This window comes from Onychomys torridus, chromosome X (assembly GCF_903995425.1).
Source record: "Onychomys torridus chromosome X, mOncTor1.1, whole genome shotgun sequence".
NCBI lineage: Eukaryota > Metazoa > Chordata > Mammalia > Rodentia > Cricetidae > Onychomys > Onychomys torridus.
In genome coordinates this window covers 116,117,512-116,134,533 of record NC_050466.1, presented here as the reverse complement: position 1 = coordinate 116,134,533, position 17,022 = coordinate 116,117,512, and the positions used below count along the sequence as shown (strand labels likewise).

At 41.7% G+C, this 17,022-nt stretch overlaps 1 protein-coding gene across 2 annotated transcripts in view; it reads left to right on the top strand.

The window, feature by feature from the left end:
- Positions 1-14,181, top strand: part of Xkrx (XK related X-linked) — a 76,507-nt gene extending 62,326 nt beyond the window's left edge. The window contains exons 2-4 of one of the 2 annotated variants that reach the window (XM_036174813.1): positions 1,493-1,558; positions 5,984-6,252; positions 12,697-14,181. In XM_036174813.1, coding sequence (XP_036030706.1) covers positions 1,493-1,558; positions 5,984-6,252; positions 12,697-13,442 — 1,081 coding nt within the window. In that variant the 3' untranslated portion in view covers positions 13,443-14,181. Of the gene's footprint in view, positions 1-180; positions 1,559-5,983; positions 6,253-12,696 lie in introns of those variants that run through there. The other variant, XM_036174812.1, reaches the window with a different exon arrangement.
- Positions 14,182-17,022: the final 2,841 nt, after the last annotated feature.

Below are 17,022 nucleotides of genomic sequence, written 5' to 3'. Positions count from 1 at the left end.
CCACTTTTCTGATATTATCTGGAGGGCAATAGGACCTGGGGAAGTTCAACCCTGCGGCCAAGGGAGACACACCTGCCTAAACCGCGTGGGTTGAGCGAGTGTGGGAGCGAGCCACTTTAGCTAGCTGTGGAGGGAGGGGTAAAAGTGGGTGCCTGCTGCTGCTCCCGGAGAAGAGGAAAGCTGTGGCTCCCTCCTTGCTCCTGAGGTCATGGTGAGAAATGTTGCGGAAGACTGGCCCAGGCTCCTTTTTGATGTGCCTAGCTACCTGGAGCATCCCTTGGCTATTCGTCTTGGAACTCTGGCTCATTTTGTTTTGCCCCAGCTGTCTCTCCCACTCGCCTGGCCCACGCCACCACCACCACGCCCTAGTCATCCAGGTGCCATAGGTCCCAAAGCCCAGGACCCGCCGCACTTCTCAAACTGTGCCTTTCGTAGGAAAGTGTCTCGGTGAAGAAACCCCTCCAGCCTCTTCTACTCTTTACCGGCGGCGCGCCGCTTCTTTCCAAGGAGACCTCGCTTGGGGACAGTGGTGGCATTACTCCGGCCCCCAGCCAGGCGGTCTTAGGGGCGGGGCTTGGAGAACCTTCTGAGAACCCTTGCCTCCCTGCAGGTCCTGAGAGCGCTCTGGTGAGCCAGCGCGAGCAGGCAAGCTAATAGGCACAATCTAGCAGCAGGTTGGATGGATGGATACGGTTGGATGGGTACCTAGGTGCTGAACTGAATCCTCCAGAGGCTGAACTGAATCCTCCAGGCTGTGCCCCTTCTGCCTTGGTTCAGTTCTCTGCTCACTTGAGAGGCCACACTGATGAGAATTCCTCAGGAGAAGCTGCTGACTGTGTGATGTGCCACCCCAGAGTGGCTACTCCCCTGCCTGGGGGACTGTGAAAGGAGCCTCGGTGGAAACTGCTGTTCCTTGACTTTTCACACACCAGGAATTGGATAGCAGACTCAGTGCTGGGGTGCTTGTCTAAGTTTCTCAGCACCTATGTTGATGATTGCATTCCAGCCAATCAAGAGTGAAGTTCAAAGAGATACTTCTGGACTCTCTATTCCAGACTGCCAAGTTAAGTCTAGAAGAGAGGCGGCTCCTGTTCTGACTTGTTGGTCTTCATTCAGGAACTCGACTTAACACTGTCCACCTGACTGATCCTTGGACAGCAGGGGCTCTGTTGGGGATGGATGGGGAAGAGCTCTGAACTCCAGACCATAAGAGATTCTCCACAATGGACAGAGTTTATGAAATTCCCGAGGAGCCAAATGTGGTTCCAGTTTCCTCACTGGGAGAAGATGTCATCCGTGGGCCTAACCCACGCTTTACCTTTCCATTTAGTATCCTCTTCTCCACCTTTCTGTACTGTGGGGAGGCTGCGTCTGCCTTGTATATGGTTAGGATTTATCGAAAGAATAATGAAACTTTCTGGATGACATACACCTTTTCCTTCTTCATGTTTTCATCCATTATGGTTCAGTTGACCCTCATTTTTGTCCACAGAGACCTGGCCAAAGACAGACCACTGTCATTATTTATGCATCTAATCCTCTTGGGACCTGTTATCAGGTGAGCATTTTTAAATCTCTCCCCAACCAACCCCTTCAAATGTGTACAGAGGAGGATGAAGCTAATATTTATGATCTGATACTGTGTTTCTAATCTAATTCTTTCATTCCTTCTCACTCGATTTCCCTGTCTACTATCCCATAACCTTATCTAGAATCTTGTGTGCCACTGTGGTGACCTTGTGGCATGTATATGTGTTTAAAAATGATGGGCAATATCACCAATATGACTTATTAGACAATTTTTACTGAGTTTGTGTTGTGGAAATAGGTATGTGATCAACACATGTGGCCACCCTGTGGCTCTCGGGCTATAGCTAGACTTTTCACTTTACTTGGAATGAAACCTAGGGTAGTGGGCATACTGAGTAAGCAGTGTTCCACTGAGCTGTAGTCCTAGCCTCCAAGATCTAGAATTTGAATTCTGCCTTTTAAATGGATAATCATTCATTCCTACTTCCATTCTGTCCCACATTCAGTTTTCACAACTTGAACTTCTTGGGATTGCTTTTTTTTTTTTTTTTTTTTTTTTTTGCTATTTTCAAAATTTCTAAAGTTACTTGATATCTGGAAAGTGCTTTATATACTAGGTGGTAGCCAGCTGGTACCACAACTCAATGAAGTTCAATTTCTTTATTGGTAGAGCAGTCTCTTGCTTATCTCATGTTTTGTTGCTGCAATATATGTACCCAGATTGGAAGGACCAAGGAAGGTGGTCCACCTCTGTCTGGAATTAGCAGCAAAGAGCAGTAGTATATCGGCTACTCCCATTCCGATTGCTGTGAGCAAGGTGAGAATGTGCTTAATTGTAGGGAGACGGGCATCTGTGTCTGCAGACTCATCCGGATGCTATGAGGTTTCCAGGTAGAGAAACATTGTGTAACTTATGAAGTCAGTAGGGAGGAATGGACCAAGTTTGTCATGACTGTAAGAGAGGCAAACACCTGCAGTCAGCTGAGGAATACGGGTCACAGTGTCAGTGTTGGAATCACAATAGGAAGATAGCTCATCATTAGAGATCTCAAACACTCTGTGAAATGTATTAAGAATGGGACTTCCCTTCATAAAATCTATTACCTATCTATATATCTATATAATTCCATTTGTCAATTATATTTCCTTAAATCTGGGAAATGTTTATCAGTATTGTTTTAAACAAGGAGGAACTGGTTAGATTCCATCTCAGAAAATGTGGGATATCTTCACAAAGCAGTAGCCTGAATTAGGAGCTCAAGAGTCTAGTCCTCTCTTTAGTATTCACTAGTTGAATGGCCTTAGTGGCATCTCTTAAAAATGCCTTGTGCCTCAGTTCCCTCGTCTGTAAAGAAATGGGTTGGACTAGACCTTGTGTTCTAAATCCAAGTGCTCACAGGGGCTAGGCATAGACTATAAATGGACCAAGTGGGTCAAGAATTAGAAAATAGTCTCACATATGTTGATAAATGGAAATAAAGTCACAGTGTTAAAGAAATGGAATACCATGGCAAGTTGGAATCTGGGACGTGCCTATCTAGGAGGCAGCCACTTAAAAATTGTAACCGGAGTTGGGGATTTAACTCAGTGGTAGAGCACTTGCCTAGCAAGAGTAAGGCCCTGGGTTTGATCCTCAGCTCCACAAAAAAAAAAAAAAAAAAAGATTCTAACCTATCGTTTCTGTGTTGGAATTCAGACTCAGACTCAGTATTGCCAGACCCAGCTTTTGAGGAGAAGTTAGTTCCCAGGACAGGGTTAATGTGAAACTTCATGATTTTAAATTTGGCAACCTGCAAAAAATGCAGTATGGGCTATACTAAATACGTATTATCCAGATGTGACTTAGTTGGCTGTATGTAACTTTTGGGTTGGGTGATCTAAAGGTACTTTCCCGATCTAAGTTTTTCAAGTTGGCTATAAAAGGAAGACTTTATCTTTAACTTGGAACCATGAAATTTTAAGATGTCACTAGAGACTCAAGACAGCCATTTTTTGTTCTTGTTCTAAATGAAATATACTAAATTAGCAGTTGAAGAGAATGCAAATTTTAGCAAGTACCCAGCCCTCAGTTTCTACTTCCTTTTTTTTGTTTGTTTGTGGCCTTCTAAGCTGTTTTTGACTTTGCTCTACATAGAGTGTAGTGCACATGGATTGAGACACATTTATAACCTTGGTTACTCTAAGCCCACAGCAGGAAGAGTAATTGGTTTTTTTTTTTTAATTTAAAATTGTATATATTTTTGAGAATTTCCTATATACATACTGTATTCATATCATTTGCATCTCTTTCCCTGCCAACTCCTTCTGTGTCCCCCTACCCCTTTCAAATTCATGACTCTTCTTTAATTATTATTGATGTATAACAATTATATTTTTATATTTATACATATATAAGTATTATATATTTATATTAAATATAAAATTATATATGCTGTGGGACTTCCAGCTACATATATACATATAAATAACTTGTTGAGTCTATTTAGTGTTGTTCATATGTGTATGTGTTTAAGGCTGACCACTTGGGATTGACCACAAGGTAACCTATCATGGGGTCTGTTCCTGTTCAAGACTGATTCTCCCTCCCTCAGCAGCCATTTGTTGCTTGTACTTCTTCAGAAAAATCATTACAAACCCAGAAATGATACTATGTATATGCTTATTTTCAAGACCCATTCCTTTTCTCATTAGGTAAGAGTTTGATTTTTAGGGCACAGCTCCCTTACATGAAATGCAAACATGCTTCTGGAAATGAAGATGTACCCTGGTTTAACTGTACCTCAGGAGCAAGGCAAGAACTCTTGCTTAAACTAGCAAAATAGCCACAAGAATAGAAGCATACACAGAATACTTCATGCCACTGCTCCAATATTTTGTTAAGCAATAGTATGGATGGGCTCGAAAATGTGCTTAGACAATTTTCCCTAAATAGTGAAAGATTTGCAGTTTCTTCTTTCTTTCCTTCCTTTTCTCACCCAGGTCTTACAGTTTGTCTGTAGAAAATGGAAATTTCAGGCCTGGGAAATGGCTCAGTGGATAAAGCACTTACTGTGCAAGCCTGAGGATTTGAGTTTAGGTCCTCAGAACCCATGTACAGCTGGACCTGTATTCCCAGTGCTCCTACAGTGAGATAGGAGGCAAAGACAAGAAAATCCCCAGCAGCTTGCAGCCAGCTAGCCTGGTGTACACACAGAGAACTACCTCAAATAAGGTGGATGGCAAGGACCAACACCCAAGTTTGTCCTTTGATCTCTACATACACAAACTGTGGCACACGTGTGCCTCTGTGTGCATTCATGCGCGCGCGCATGCGCGCACACACACACACACACACACCCACACACACACACGTGCTCAAATGTGGAAATTTCTCCTGTACGTATTGGAGTAATACACATGAAAAAAATTCCAGGGCACCCTGTGGAAACTGGCAGCCAGTACTTATAGTCTAAACCTTCCTATTAACAGTCAAAGCCTTGAAAGCCCATCAATCCTGAACTTGTCTTTAATCTATTTTCCTGTTAAATCACTCTCGGTTACCCTCACCTTCTGCCATTTCTCACCTGCCTTCTCTTTTTTTCATTCTCATTCTCTCATTTGCTCAGCAAATGTTTATCAAATTCCCACTATGTGATAAGAGCTGGAAGACAGATAAATAGAGCCTCTGCCCTCAATCTATTGGAGAAGATGTCTTCATTTCCACTACAAATATTCTTGTCAAAAATAGGCAAGTTTCCATTCTTTCCGGGGTAAGTGGGGAGAAGCACACTCAGGTGTAACAACAGAGTGCGCACTGGTTGCTTTTCTCTTCTGTTTACTGCAGCAGAGCTGCCAGAGCTTTAGATTTTGATGGGGGAGGAGTGGGAGGGTCACAACAGGAAATAGACTGTCATCAAGACTTCACCGGTAATATGCTCTGGTAAGGTTATTTCTTCATAAAAAAAAGAATCAGGTTTAAAAAGGATCTGTCCCCAGAAAGAGGCACTCAAAAAGAGATGTTTTCTTGTAAAAGCAGAACTTATGAATCTCATTTATGAAGCTGAATGCATTTATCAAAGAATGTTTGAATTTAGGAATTTAAGGTCTTGTGAAAATCAGGGCATTTGGGAGCCTTCATCTTTATCTCACAACATAGTATTTCTTAATACTTTTGTATGTGAGACATTTTTTAAAAAACTACAGGCACATTTTTGAGGAGATAAAACAATCCTTTGAGTAGAGAAGAAAGTATTCCTGAAATGGTGTTCGTAGGCCAGTAGGTGACCAAACAGAAGAAAAACCTTAGACCCAAGTGACTTGTACAGGTATGGCCAACCCTTGATTCATGAGCAATTGAAAGAAGAAAGGAAATGCCAAAAATGTAATACAACCTCCCCCAGATTTTTCCCTTTATGACACCTTCCTTTCTTGGGACAATTTTAGCTAAGTTCCCCGTGATGCTTTACTCCCGCAGATGTTTGGAGGCCATGATTAAGTACCTTACACTGTGGAAGAAAGAGGGGCAAGAGGAGCCCTATGTCAGCCTCACTCGAAAGAAGATGCTTATAAATGGCCAGGAGGTGCTGATAGAATGGGAGGTGGGCCACTCCATCCGGACCCTGGCTATGCACCGTAATGCCTACAAACGCATGTCACAGATTCAAGCCTTCTTGGGCTCAGTGCCCCAGCTAACCTATCAACTTTATGTGACTCTGATCTCTGCAGAGGTCCCCCTGGGTAGAGGTGAGTGGGGTCAAGATAAGGGAGGGCTCTGTTTAAACCAAAAATCTTAGAAGTTTAGGCCTGAACTAGCCAATATACTGGTTACTAGTCTTGTGTGCAATTTAAAGAAAATAAATAAAAACCACTAAGAGTGCACTTTCTCAGTAATGATGGCCACATTGCAAATGCCCAGTAGCTGCATCTGGTTAACAACTTAGTGTTCTGGGATGGCATAAGTTTGGAGTGCTTTCAGCATCACAGTAAGTTCTATTGGACAGCGTAGAGCTTAGGGAGGCAGACATCTCAGACCTGCCAGAATTCTTAAACTGGGACAGCTATGTCTATACTAAAAAATTCACAAACACACTCTTTGGTCACAGCAGCCATCGGAATAAAAGAAAAACTTCCCTTTCTGGAATGTGTACACTGTTTTGCTAGTTGCTTACTTTGTTGAGAGATGGCCACCTTTAGAGAGAAGGTTCTCAAATAGTTCTATACATCACAATCATATGGGGAAGTTCTTTTCCTTTCTTTTTTGTTTTTGGTGATGGGTCTCACTTTATATTCCAGTCTGGCCTGGAACTAACCATATAGGCCAGGTTGATTTCTAACTCATTGCAATCCTCCTGCTCAGCTTCACAAGTGCTAGAACTATTGTATGGCCAAGAGCTAGCATACCTTGCTTGGAAGGGTCTTTCGAAATTTCTCTTCCCTCCTCAGACCTGAATCAATCACCGAGTGTGGGAAGGCCAAGAGTCTTTGTAAAAAGCACTCTAGTTGATTCCAGCTAGCTTCACTAAAGAATCACAGATTTAATCATTTTCTCCCATGGTATAGGAGAAATAGAAAAGTGGTGTGGGATGGATCCAGGTTGGTCAGGGCTGGTCCAAGATCTGACCTTCTTTCTCTGTGATCTCTGAAGGAAGTTACTAGGCAGTCACTGACATAAGTTCCTAGATGAGTAAATCCTCTGGCAGAGGGTGAAATATGAGTCAGTATTGTTGATGTCCGAGATCAAATACTGTTAATGAATTTTATCAGCCCCAGTTTGCTTCATCTGGTTGGGCAGATGCTCTTTCAGATGTGGGTACAGCTTAGGCCATTTCTTTATTAGTAAGTACTGACCCTGTTTGACAAAGTCCTCTGTCTCAAGTAAATGCAAGGGTGTGGGGGACCTGCCCCCACTTTTTCCCCCAGGGTACTCTTGGGCAGGGAGAAGGAATATGTAGGTAGAAATACAGAGGAGAGAGAGAAAGAAACATAGGATAGCCTCAGGAGGGCCTGGACCAAAACTCACCTGCCACTTCTGTCTCTACTAAAGGGCTTTTAAAGGAATTCCAAGGGGTGGAGCAAAAGACCTCCCTCCAGTGCAGCCAAGTGCAGACCATCCCAGACACTTGGTAACCATTCATGTGGTCAAGCCATCCCCTAATGCAGTTCTGCTGTGTAAAGCAAGTTCAGATCTCACTAGGAAACCTTTGTGGGCTCCCACACAAGGGGACAAATCTATCTCCTTTTCTCCATTAACAATTGTTTATGAAGTTCTATTGGTTTGAAAGCTTTATAAGTGTACACGTGACAGTAGTTTGAGGGGAACATTGTCTGCAATCGATGCTGTTTTTCTTCCTGAGAATTTTGGGAGTTGGGCCATCATCTAGTTAAAATAGGTTTGCATTCCAAAAGTGTCAAATGTGCAAACTGATTGATAGACAGGTAATTGTATCCACACAGAAAATTTCTGGGAAGCTATGAAAAAAATCTACCCCAAGAGGGAGTGAGAAATCAGCAGAGTGTGAGCTTTTAAATTTTCTGTAAGAAAGTTTGCCATCTTAATTAATTAATTAATTATTAATTATTAATTATAGGCAGGGTTTCCCTGTGTAGTCCTGGCTATACTGGAACTCCCTCTCTAGACCAGGCTGGCCTTGAACTCACAGAGATCCACTTACCTCTGCCTTCGAGTGCTGGGATTACAGGCATGTGCCACCACTGCCTGGCTAAAGACTAAGGACTGTCAGATGTTTGGTAACATTTCATACCATATAGAATAGATATAAACTAGAAACTAGAACATCACTCACCCAATGTGATCTCTGTTAACCATTCAGTGTATGTGCTTCTAGACGTTTCTTTACTCTGTACACATACTGGGCTGTGGCTGTAGCTCAATGGAAGAGTGCCTGCCTAGCAAACATGTTGAAGGCCTTGCATTAATCTCCAGCACTGCAGGGAACCAAAACATATATATAACATAGAGTTCATATGTTAAATACTCAATTTTTACATACTAAAACATTCATTGCTTATATTTTTGCCTTTCTTGCAGGATTTTTATACCAGATTCATTTCTGAGATCAATTGGTCAATTACTACATCTTTTAAAAACTTTTCTATGTATGAGTTTGTCTGCACATATGCATGTGTGCCATTTGTGTGCCTGATGCCTGTGGAGACTAGAAAAGGGCATCAGATTCCTTGGAGCTCTAGTTATGAGTCACCATAGGGGTGCTAGGAACTGAGCCTGGGTCCTCTATAAGAGCAAGTAGCAAGTGCACCTGATCATTGAGCCACCTAGTTCGCCATTAAGATTTCTTTCTTTTTTTTTTTTTTAATTATGAGTACGTGTGTATGTATGTGTCTGTGTGGGGGTATGTGCATGACTTCAGATACCTTTGGAGGGTAGAGGTAGAGGCGTCGGATACTTCTGGGGTGAGTTACAGGGAATTGTGAGCTGCCCAGTAAGGATGTTAGAAAGAGACCTCAGGTCCTCTTCAAGGCAGTAAGTGCTCTTAACTGCTGAGCCATCTCTCCAGCCTCCATTTCCTCAATCTTAATAAGCAATGCCCACCGAAGGAAAATTTTCACTCATTTTGGATTGAGTTAGATTACTTAGGTATGGGGGTTTTATATGAATAATCAATTCTGTGTTGAATGGTAAGAATAGGAACAAGAGCAGTTTAGAAAGCTAAGAGCAACCACTTTGCAATTCTCCATTCAGGTCTTCAGAAAGAGGGAGGGAGGAGGGGGAGTGGAGGAGGAGGTAGAAGATGGAGGCCAGCTACATGGAATTTACTGGCTTCTAGACATTTCTCTAAACCTTTTGCATATAATTATTTCATTTAATCTCCACAACAACTTGATCTATGAGGTTATTACTGTCCTCATTTTACAAAAGATAAATTGGTAGACACAGAAGTTAAGAAAATCCTCCCCAAGGTTCTGTAAGGAGTATATGGGAATGACTAGATTCAGTGTCCAGTTCAGGAGCCCATGTTTCTGACTGTAGCAACATTTAACCTCATATGATTGGTCTATTTGTACAGAGACTTATGGAAATGGTTTGGTACTTATTGGAAGCATCAAGTTTTCTTCCTTTGACAGCACAACTATCATTCGCTGAGTTCCAATTGCAGGGAAAGCATTGCCCACTTGGCTAGATGTCCACTATGATCACACCGGCTTATCAAAGAGCATCATATCGCTGGGGGGTGGTGGCACACGCCTTTAATCCCAGCACTCGGGAGGCTGAACCAGGCGGATCTCTGTGAGTTTGAGGCCAGCCTGGGCTACCGAGTGAGTTCCAGGACAGGCACCAAAGCTACACAGAGAAACCCTGTCTCGAAAAAAGAGCATCATATCTTTTGAATAGGAACAAGAGTGGTTTAGAAAGCCAAAAGCAACCACTTTGCGATTCTCCATTTGGGGTCTTTTGGATTCTAACATTCTACTCAATGCTCAAGAAGATTTTAGAAATAGAGCTGTGCTTCCTTTTGGATTTTCTTGGGGGAAGGTTTCAGTTTTCTCACAGCTGGACCTGTATCTTCACGGTTCTAGCTTCTGCGGATCTCCTGTTTTTGTGGTATTAGAGAGGTACAGGGTAGACCTACCTGATGCAAGAGGCTTTTGAGTGAACAATAAATGAAGAAACTTTCCTTTGCATAAGCATTCCCCAGGACTCCCACTTTCCTTGAGAGCTCCCAATTATTATTATTATTATTATTATTATTATTATTATTATTATTAATTTAGTAATCAATATTAACATAAAGGAGGAAAAGGGAAGGGTCACCTATATCATCTACAATTGAGGCTTAGTTAGACTAGGTAAGGAAGATGTCTGGTTCTCCTCTAACATACAGTAATATGGATGCTATGGGTCATAAAATAGGATTTAAAGTTTTTTTAACCACTCTACTGCAATTGCTTAAGTATATACCAAACTGTGAGGGTGAAGCATTGTCATTACTAATGACAAAATCAAGTAACCCTATAATAGCTCAGAGAATTAGGGAACTGAGGCCTATAGATATCCAGTGACTTCCACAAGCTCCCACAAAGCTGTAGGAAGGATTTCTAAGCCTACGTATTTATTTTGCCACTGTAAACTTATAAGTATTTTTCCACAAACCTTTATCAAGAACGTTCTATATTTCAGAAAGTGTGTTTAGCTTGTAAGGATACAGCAAAATAGATATAGTCCCTTCTGCCTTCATGGTTTTCTACTACAGTTTTTGGCACATGCAACTGGAGCGAATCATTGGGGAAGACTAATTTTTTGCAGAAGATAAACATCTAAGTTTAGACTTCAGCTAGAAAGGACAGTATTTAGGTATAGTGGCCTACCACTTGGGAATCAGCGGCAGGATTTCTGTGAGTTCGAGTACAGCTTGGTCTACATTGCAAGTTCCAGGCCAGCTAGGGCTAAAACACAATGAGACCCTGTTTCAAAAAGAGGCAGAGGAGGAGGAAGAGGGTTGGGGGGTGAGGAAGGGAGAGGGAGAGGAAGAGGAGGAAAGGACTTTAATGTGTCTCCTAAGATTATATTTTTCCCTATAATTTCTTTTTCCTTTTTCCTTTACTATTCTCTCAGAGTGCCATTCCATCAGTTAGGTCTGCCCACAGCTTTACATGTGTCCTTCCCAAGTCAGTGACTTCTCAGTTTTAGTCATAAGACTTATTCCTTTTGGAAAGTTTATTTTGTGTGTTGCTATGATTAAACTTTTGCATTGTAATTCATCCAAAGCGTATATGTTTTAGATCTACAATGTGAAGTTTTGACATATGTATATCACTTCATGTAATTACTATGTGTGTGTGAACTCTTTCAGAAAAATCACAGTGTGAAATAGAATGTCCAGCTGTACATGAGAGCTCCCCAACCTTAATCATTTTGTGACAGAAGTTTTGTTCCCTTTGGCAAAAATCCTTCTATTTCCCTCAACACCTAACCCCTGGAAACCATTGCCCTAGTCTGGGTATTTGAATCTAATTTATTTATGAGATTCCACTTATAAATGTGGTAATACATTATTTTTATTTCTGAGTCTGGCTCATTTCACTTAGCATAATGTCCTCGATATTCATCCATTTTATTGCAGTGATACAGTTTCCTTCATATAATTGCTGAGTAATACCCCACAGCATGTGTATAACATTTTCTGTGCTCGCTTCGTCAGCACATATACTAAAATTGGAACATTTTCTTTACCTGTGCACTTATCAGTAGACATTTAGATTGTTTCCATATACTAGCTATTCTGTATCTTGCTGCACTGAATGTGGGGTACTTACCCCCACCTTTCTGTGGGTACTCTTGAGGAGAGAGGGATAAGAAAATATTAGGTAGAAAGAGAGACCTAGTTGAGGAGAGGAAAGATAGAAACACAGGATAGCTTTGGGAGGACCTGGATCAATACCCAATGACCCAGAACTTTATTCAAAAGGGCTTTTTATAGCAATGCCAAGGGATGAGGCAAAAGACCTCCCCCTTCCTAGATACAGCCAAGTGTAGACCCTTCCAAACACGTGGTAACCACACCCATGGTCAAATCATCCCCTTATGCGACCCTGCTGGGTAAAGCAAGATCCGATTCTTTGACCTTGAGTAATTTGGGCCTACACAACTGAACAGCACAGCAGGGCAAATATTTCTTGGAGACAGCAATTTCTTTTCCTTTGTATATGCAGCCAGTAGTGGAACTGATGGATCATATGGGTAGTTCTGTTTTTAATTTTTTTTAGTTACTTTCATACTGTTTTCTACAATGGCAATATCAATTTATATTCCAATTATGTATAAAAGTTCCATTTTCCCTATATGTTTGTTAGACTTTTTTTAAGAAATAAATGGCCACTCTAACAGGTAGTAGGCAATAGCTTACTATGGCCATTCTTTGCATGCTAGGCAAAAGTGCTTCCACTGGGCTGAACTACAAGCCCTCACTGTGAATTTCATTTTCATGTCTCTAATGATCTGTGATGTTGAACATATTCTCCTATATCTGTCTTTGTAAAATATGTTTCTCCAGGTGCATGCTGTTTGTGTACATAGCTTGATCATATGTAAGTCTACTCTTAATTGATGTGTTCAAGCCCTGACCATCATCTCTGGACCTCTGGTTCTGAATACAGTCTTCACCACAAACATCAACTAATTGCATCTTTGTCTCGTTCCTTATTTTACAGCTGTCCTAATAGTTTTTTCCCTGATATCTGTCACCTATGGAGCTACACTCTGCAATATGTTGGCTATCCAGATCAAGTACGATGACTACAAGATTCGGCTTGGGCCACTGGAAGTACTTTGTATCACCATCTGGAGGACATTGGAGATCACTTCCCGCCTTGTGATTCTGGTGCTCTTCTCGGCCACCTTGAAGTTGAAGGCTGTGCCCTTCTTAGTGCTCAACTTCTTGATCATCCTCTTTGAGCCCTGGGTTAAGTTCTGGAGGAGTGGTGCCCAAATGCCAAACAATATTGAGAAGAATTTCAGCCGGGTTGGCACTCTGGTGGTACTGATTTCTGTCACCATCCTCTACGCTGGCATCAACTTCTCTTGCTGGTCAGCCATGCAGTTGAAATTGGCAGACAGAGACCTTGTTGACAAAGGTCAGAACTGGGGACATATGGGACTGCACTATAGTGTGAGATTGGTAGAAAATGTGATCATGGTCTTGGTTTTTAAGTTCCTTGGAGTCAAAGTGTTACTGAATTACTGCCATTCCTTGATTGCTGTGCAGCTTATCATTGCTTATCTGATTTCCATTGGATTCATGCTCCTCTTCTTCCAGTACCTGCACCCATTGCGCTCACTTTTCACTCATAATGTGATAGACTACCTCCATTGTATTTGCTGCCGCAGACACCATCAGGAAAGGGCTGAGACCTCAGAGGCATCATGTGAGGCTGAAACAAGACAAAGTATTGTCTGATTTTTTTTCTTCTGAACATTATAGGGTGGGTTTGGGGTTGACAAGAGCAACTGTGAAATTGAAGGAGAGGATGTACTACCAGGATCATTTTCTTGACTCTTCTAGTAAGCCTATCAAAAGAAAGACTGACCTCTGAATAGGTTTTACTTCTTTATGATTAACTGCTATGTTTGGGTACCAGCACTAGACACTGTTATTTAGTTCATCCTCCTCCTAACCAAGTCAGTTGGAATAACTTCCAGGTGCCTCACTGAGGCTCTGAATTCCAGCTTTGCTCAATTGTTTGAATTATTGTTGAGTTTCCCTGGGCTGATTTGCACTCTACCATGGCATGTCTGGACTGATCAGAGGATGTGACAGCTTACTAGCAATGAGAACCTCCCAGAAAACAGTCTGACTCTTGTGGTACCTTTACCTGAGAGAGTAGATGGGATATTTTCTCTAAGGAGAAACTGTGGCTAAGAAGGCCCCATTGTTAAAGAAAGCTACTCCCCAGATGAGTTAGTAGTCCATTAGTATTTTACTAGTGCTCATTCAGCAAAGACTTCTCTTTTTAGAAGCTTTCATAGGCACCCCTTTATAGAAGGGTGTGCAGAATAGGATTCCTTCAGGGAATATTCAGAATGGCATATTTTTCAAGGCAGGATCTCATGTATCTCAGGCTGGGCTCAAAGTCACTATGTAACTAAGAACTATGTAGCTTGAACTCCTGATTTTTCTTCCTTTACCTTCTGAGTGCTGGGACAGCAGATGTGTGCCACTGCATCTGGTTTCTATGGTGCTGAGGACTGAACCCAGGGCTAGGCAAGCACCATTTATGTGGTGCTGAGCATCGAACCCAGGGACAGATAAGCAATCCACCAACTGAGACATTCCCAGGCCCCAGAATGACTCTTAAGGAACTATGTAAGCCTCCAGCTCCACTGAAGGAAATGTTTGAATGAAATTTCTCACCTGGTATCCCATTATTAGGAATTCCCTCTGATCTAGCTTTTCTGTCTCTTTGCATTTTATTACTTGATGTAAACATCAGATGAAGCTAAACTGTAACTGGAGGTGTTTATGATATGTGAAAGAAATGAAGATTTCATTGTGTCTGCTACTGTCCTGAGTATTTTATTGATTTTCATTTCAGGGGCTAAAGGAATAATGGCTAAGACAGCACCTTCAGGTTGTTTTGTGTTGGGCTGGGGGACTCCTCAGCAAAGGGAAGGTGGAAGAGAAACTGACCACTGCGTTCTCCCTGCAGGATTTTACTTGCCAACGAGGAATGTAGAATTCTTTCAATCTTTTTGTCATTAACAAACCCCAATAGCCAAATATACATGTATTCTCTCATGTATCATCATGCTCATATCTCATACTTTGGTGGGCTTGTCAGCTAGATGCATAGAAGGAGCCAAACAATTGATGTTGTTCTGGCCACTGCCTACTAGAAAACCAATGATCCCAGCATTATCTAACAAATTATTGTCCCTCACAGACCAGGAAAGTGAGATGAACTCTTAAAAGTACATCCTAGCTGAGGAGCTATTGGCAGTTGGTGGCTGCTTGGAGAGGGAGAGTCAGTTTTCTTTTAGATGCAGCTGTGAGAGGCTTCTAATACTCCAGGAGATGTTCCTCCACCCATACACGGATTGGACATAAATGGACTCAGTGGGTTCTAAGGAAAAAAGAGAAGGTACATGGATTTGAAAGGGAATAGTGGTGAGGGGGTGTAGGGGAAGAATTGGAATGGAGGAGATGACAGATGGCTTAGATTGATAATTTACTTCTAAAAGCATTAAAGATGAAAAAATGTAAAACCAGACTAGTTGTGGTTGCCATGTTTCCAGAACTTGTAAAGATTCTGATGTGAGGTCTTCCACCACCATCCAGTTTTACTCTTCTGTTGGGGGAGCTCCCTCTTCTGAGTAGTGAGCTGTTAACTAGTTATCCTATTTCCTCGAATGTCTAGTGTAGTTTTACCAACTTCAACTGCCTTGGGTAACGAAAAAGATTGGCGATTTAGTTTAAGAATGTAATAGTTCAGAGACAGCAGATTTCTTTATACAGCCTCAACTCCTTCATACCGTTTTTATCATGACAGAGTCTCGGGTTGTCATATGAGACTGACATGGACTTCTGACAGATATTTATGGAGAATGTGAAGGATATTATCAAATTCCAAAGGAGCACTGCCTCTTCAGATCCCAAGCAAGAATTTCTGCCTAGTGATTACTGTGCTCTCGGTTAAAAGCAGGAATGGTATTTGGAATAATAATTTGGTACATAAAAGCATGTGAACCAGCTACTTAAGGAGAGAAACTATAGGAACAGAGAGACACAGGGTAGAAAAGAGTGCCTCAATGTCAAATCAGGCAAACATTTCTCCCATGTGTCCTTCCAGCGATGGTGACTTAATATCCTAGGAATGAAGACAGTTTAGGGACAGGGGTGTGGAGTAACTTCTAACCTGAAAAACCTGCTGCCCTCACCCAGAGAAGGGAGAAGAGTTGCAATTGATGCATTATGCAAATGAACCCTTAGATCCTCCTCTCTGGCGTCCTTCTGTGACATAGCCATCTTCCAGACACACAGAGAGAAAGTATGGAGTATGAGAGGGTGGGCAGGGGAAATAGCCACTTCTGTTAGCAAACACATCTGTAAGTACTCTCTTCACCACATAAAGTTCTTGTTTCAGTACTGAACCTTGCACTCAGTACTTGCACCTGCTAGGCATGTGCCACACCATTAAGCTATATACCAATTCCTTTTTTTCCCCCTGAAATAGGGTCTTGGTACGTTGTCTAGGCTGGTCTTGAACTCACTGTGTAGCCTAGGCAGACCTTGAATGTGCATTTCTCCTGTCTCAGCTGCCCTAGTAGCTTGAGTTAACAGACCTGCACTACCAGGCCCAAATATATCCTCTGAAATCTTAAAGTGACACAGGGGATATAAGTATATGGACAAATCTTGCTGAGTGAAAGAGAAGGCACAGGTTAGGCTAGCAAAGGGTTTCTGGGAAAGAAAAACTGAACAATGAGGTTTGGATAAAAGAACTACTAAAGCAAGAATTTCTTTCTAGTAGTCAACATGGTCTCCACAACTATTCTCATACTACTGATAATTTTGATGGCTAAGTATGGGCAAGTCAGCATAAAGGAAGATGTAGTAAATAAATTGTAGTTGTTATTTTCACTTGTTCCACAAGTATTTTAAAGACTATGGACACAGAACTGTGAGATGCTGTGAAAAATTGAAATAATAGCCTATATTTATGAATACAGTATGTATACTACAGTACCATGTACTTTAGTTAGAGATAGGGTCTCACTTTGTATCCCTGGATGGTCTGGAATTCACTATGTATACCAATCTGGCCTTGAACTTAGAGATTCACCTGCCTCTGCCTCCCTACTTGAATTAAAGGTGTGTACTTATGAGATTTATATATATTCTACTTATATTTATATGTTCAGTTCTCAATATGGTAAAGTATTCGCTATTATACCAAGCCTACTTTACAAGTAGAGTTTAAGGCGTAGCAAGGTTAAATGATACACTCAAAGTTGAAGCCGGTATCAAAGCCAGGGTTCAA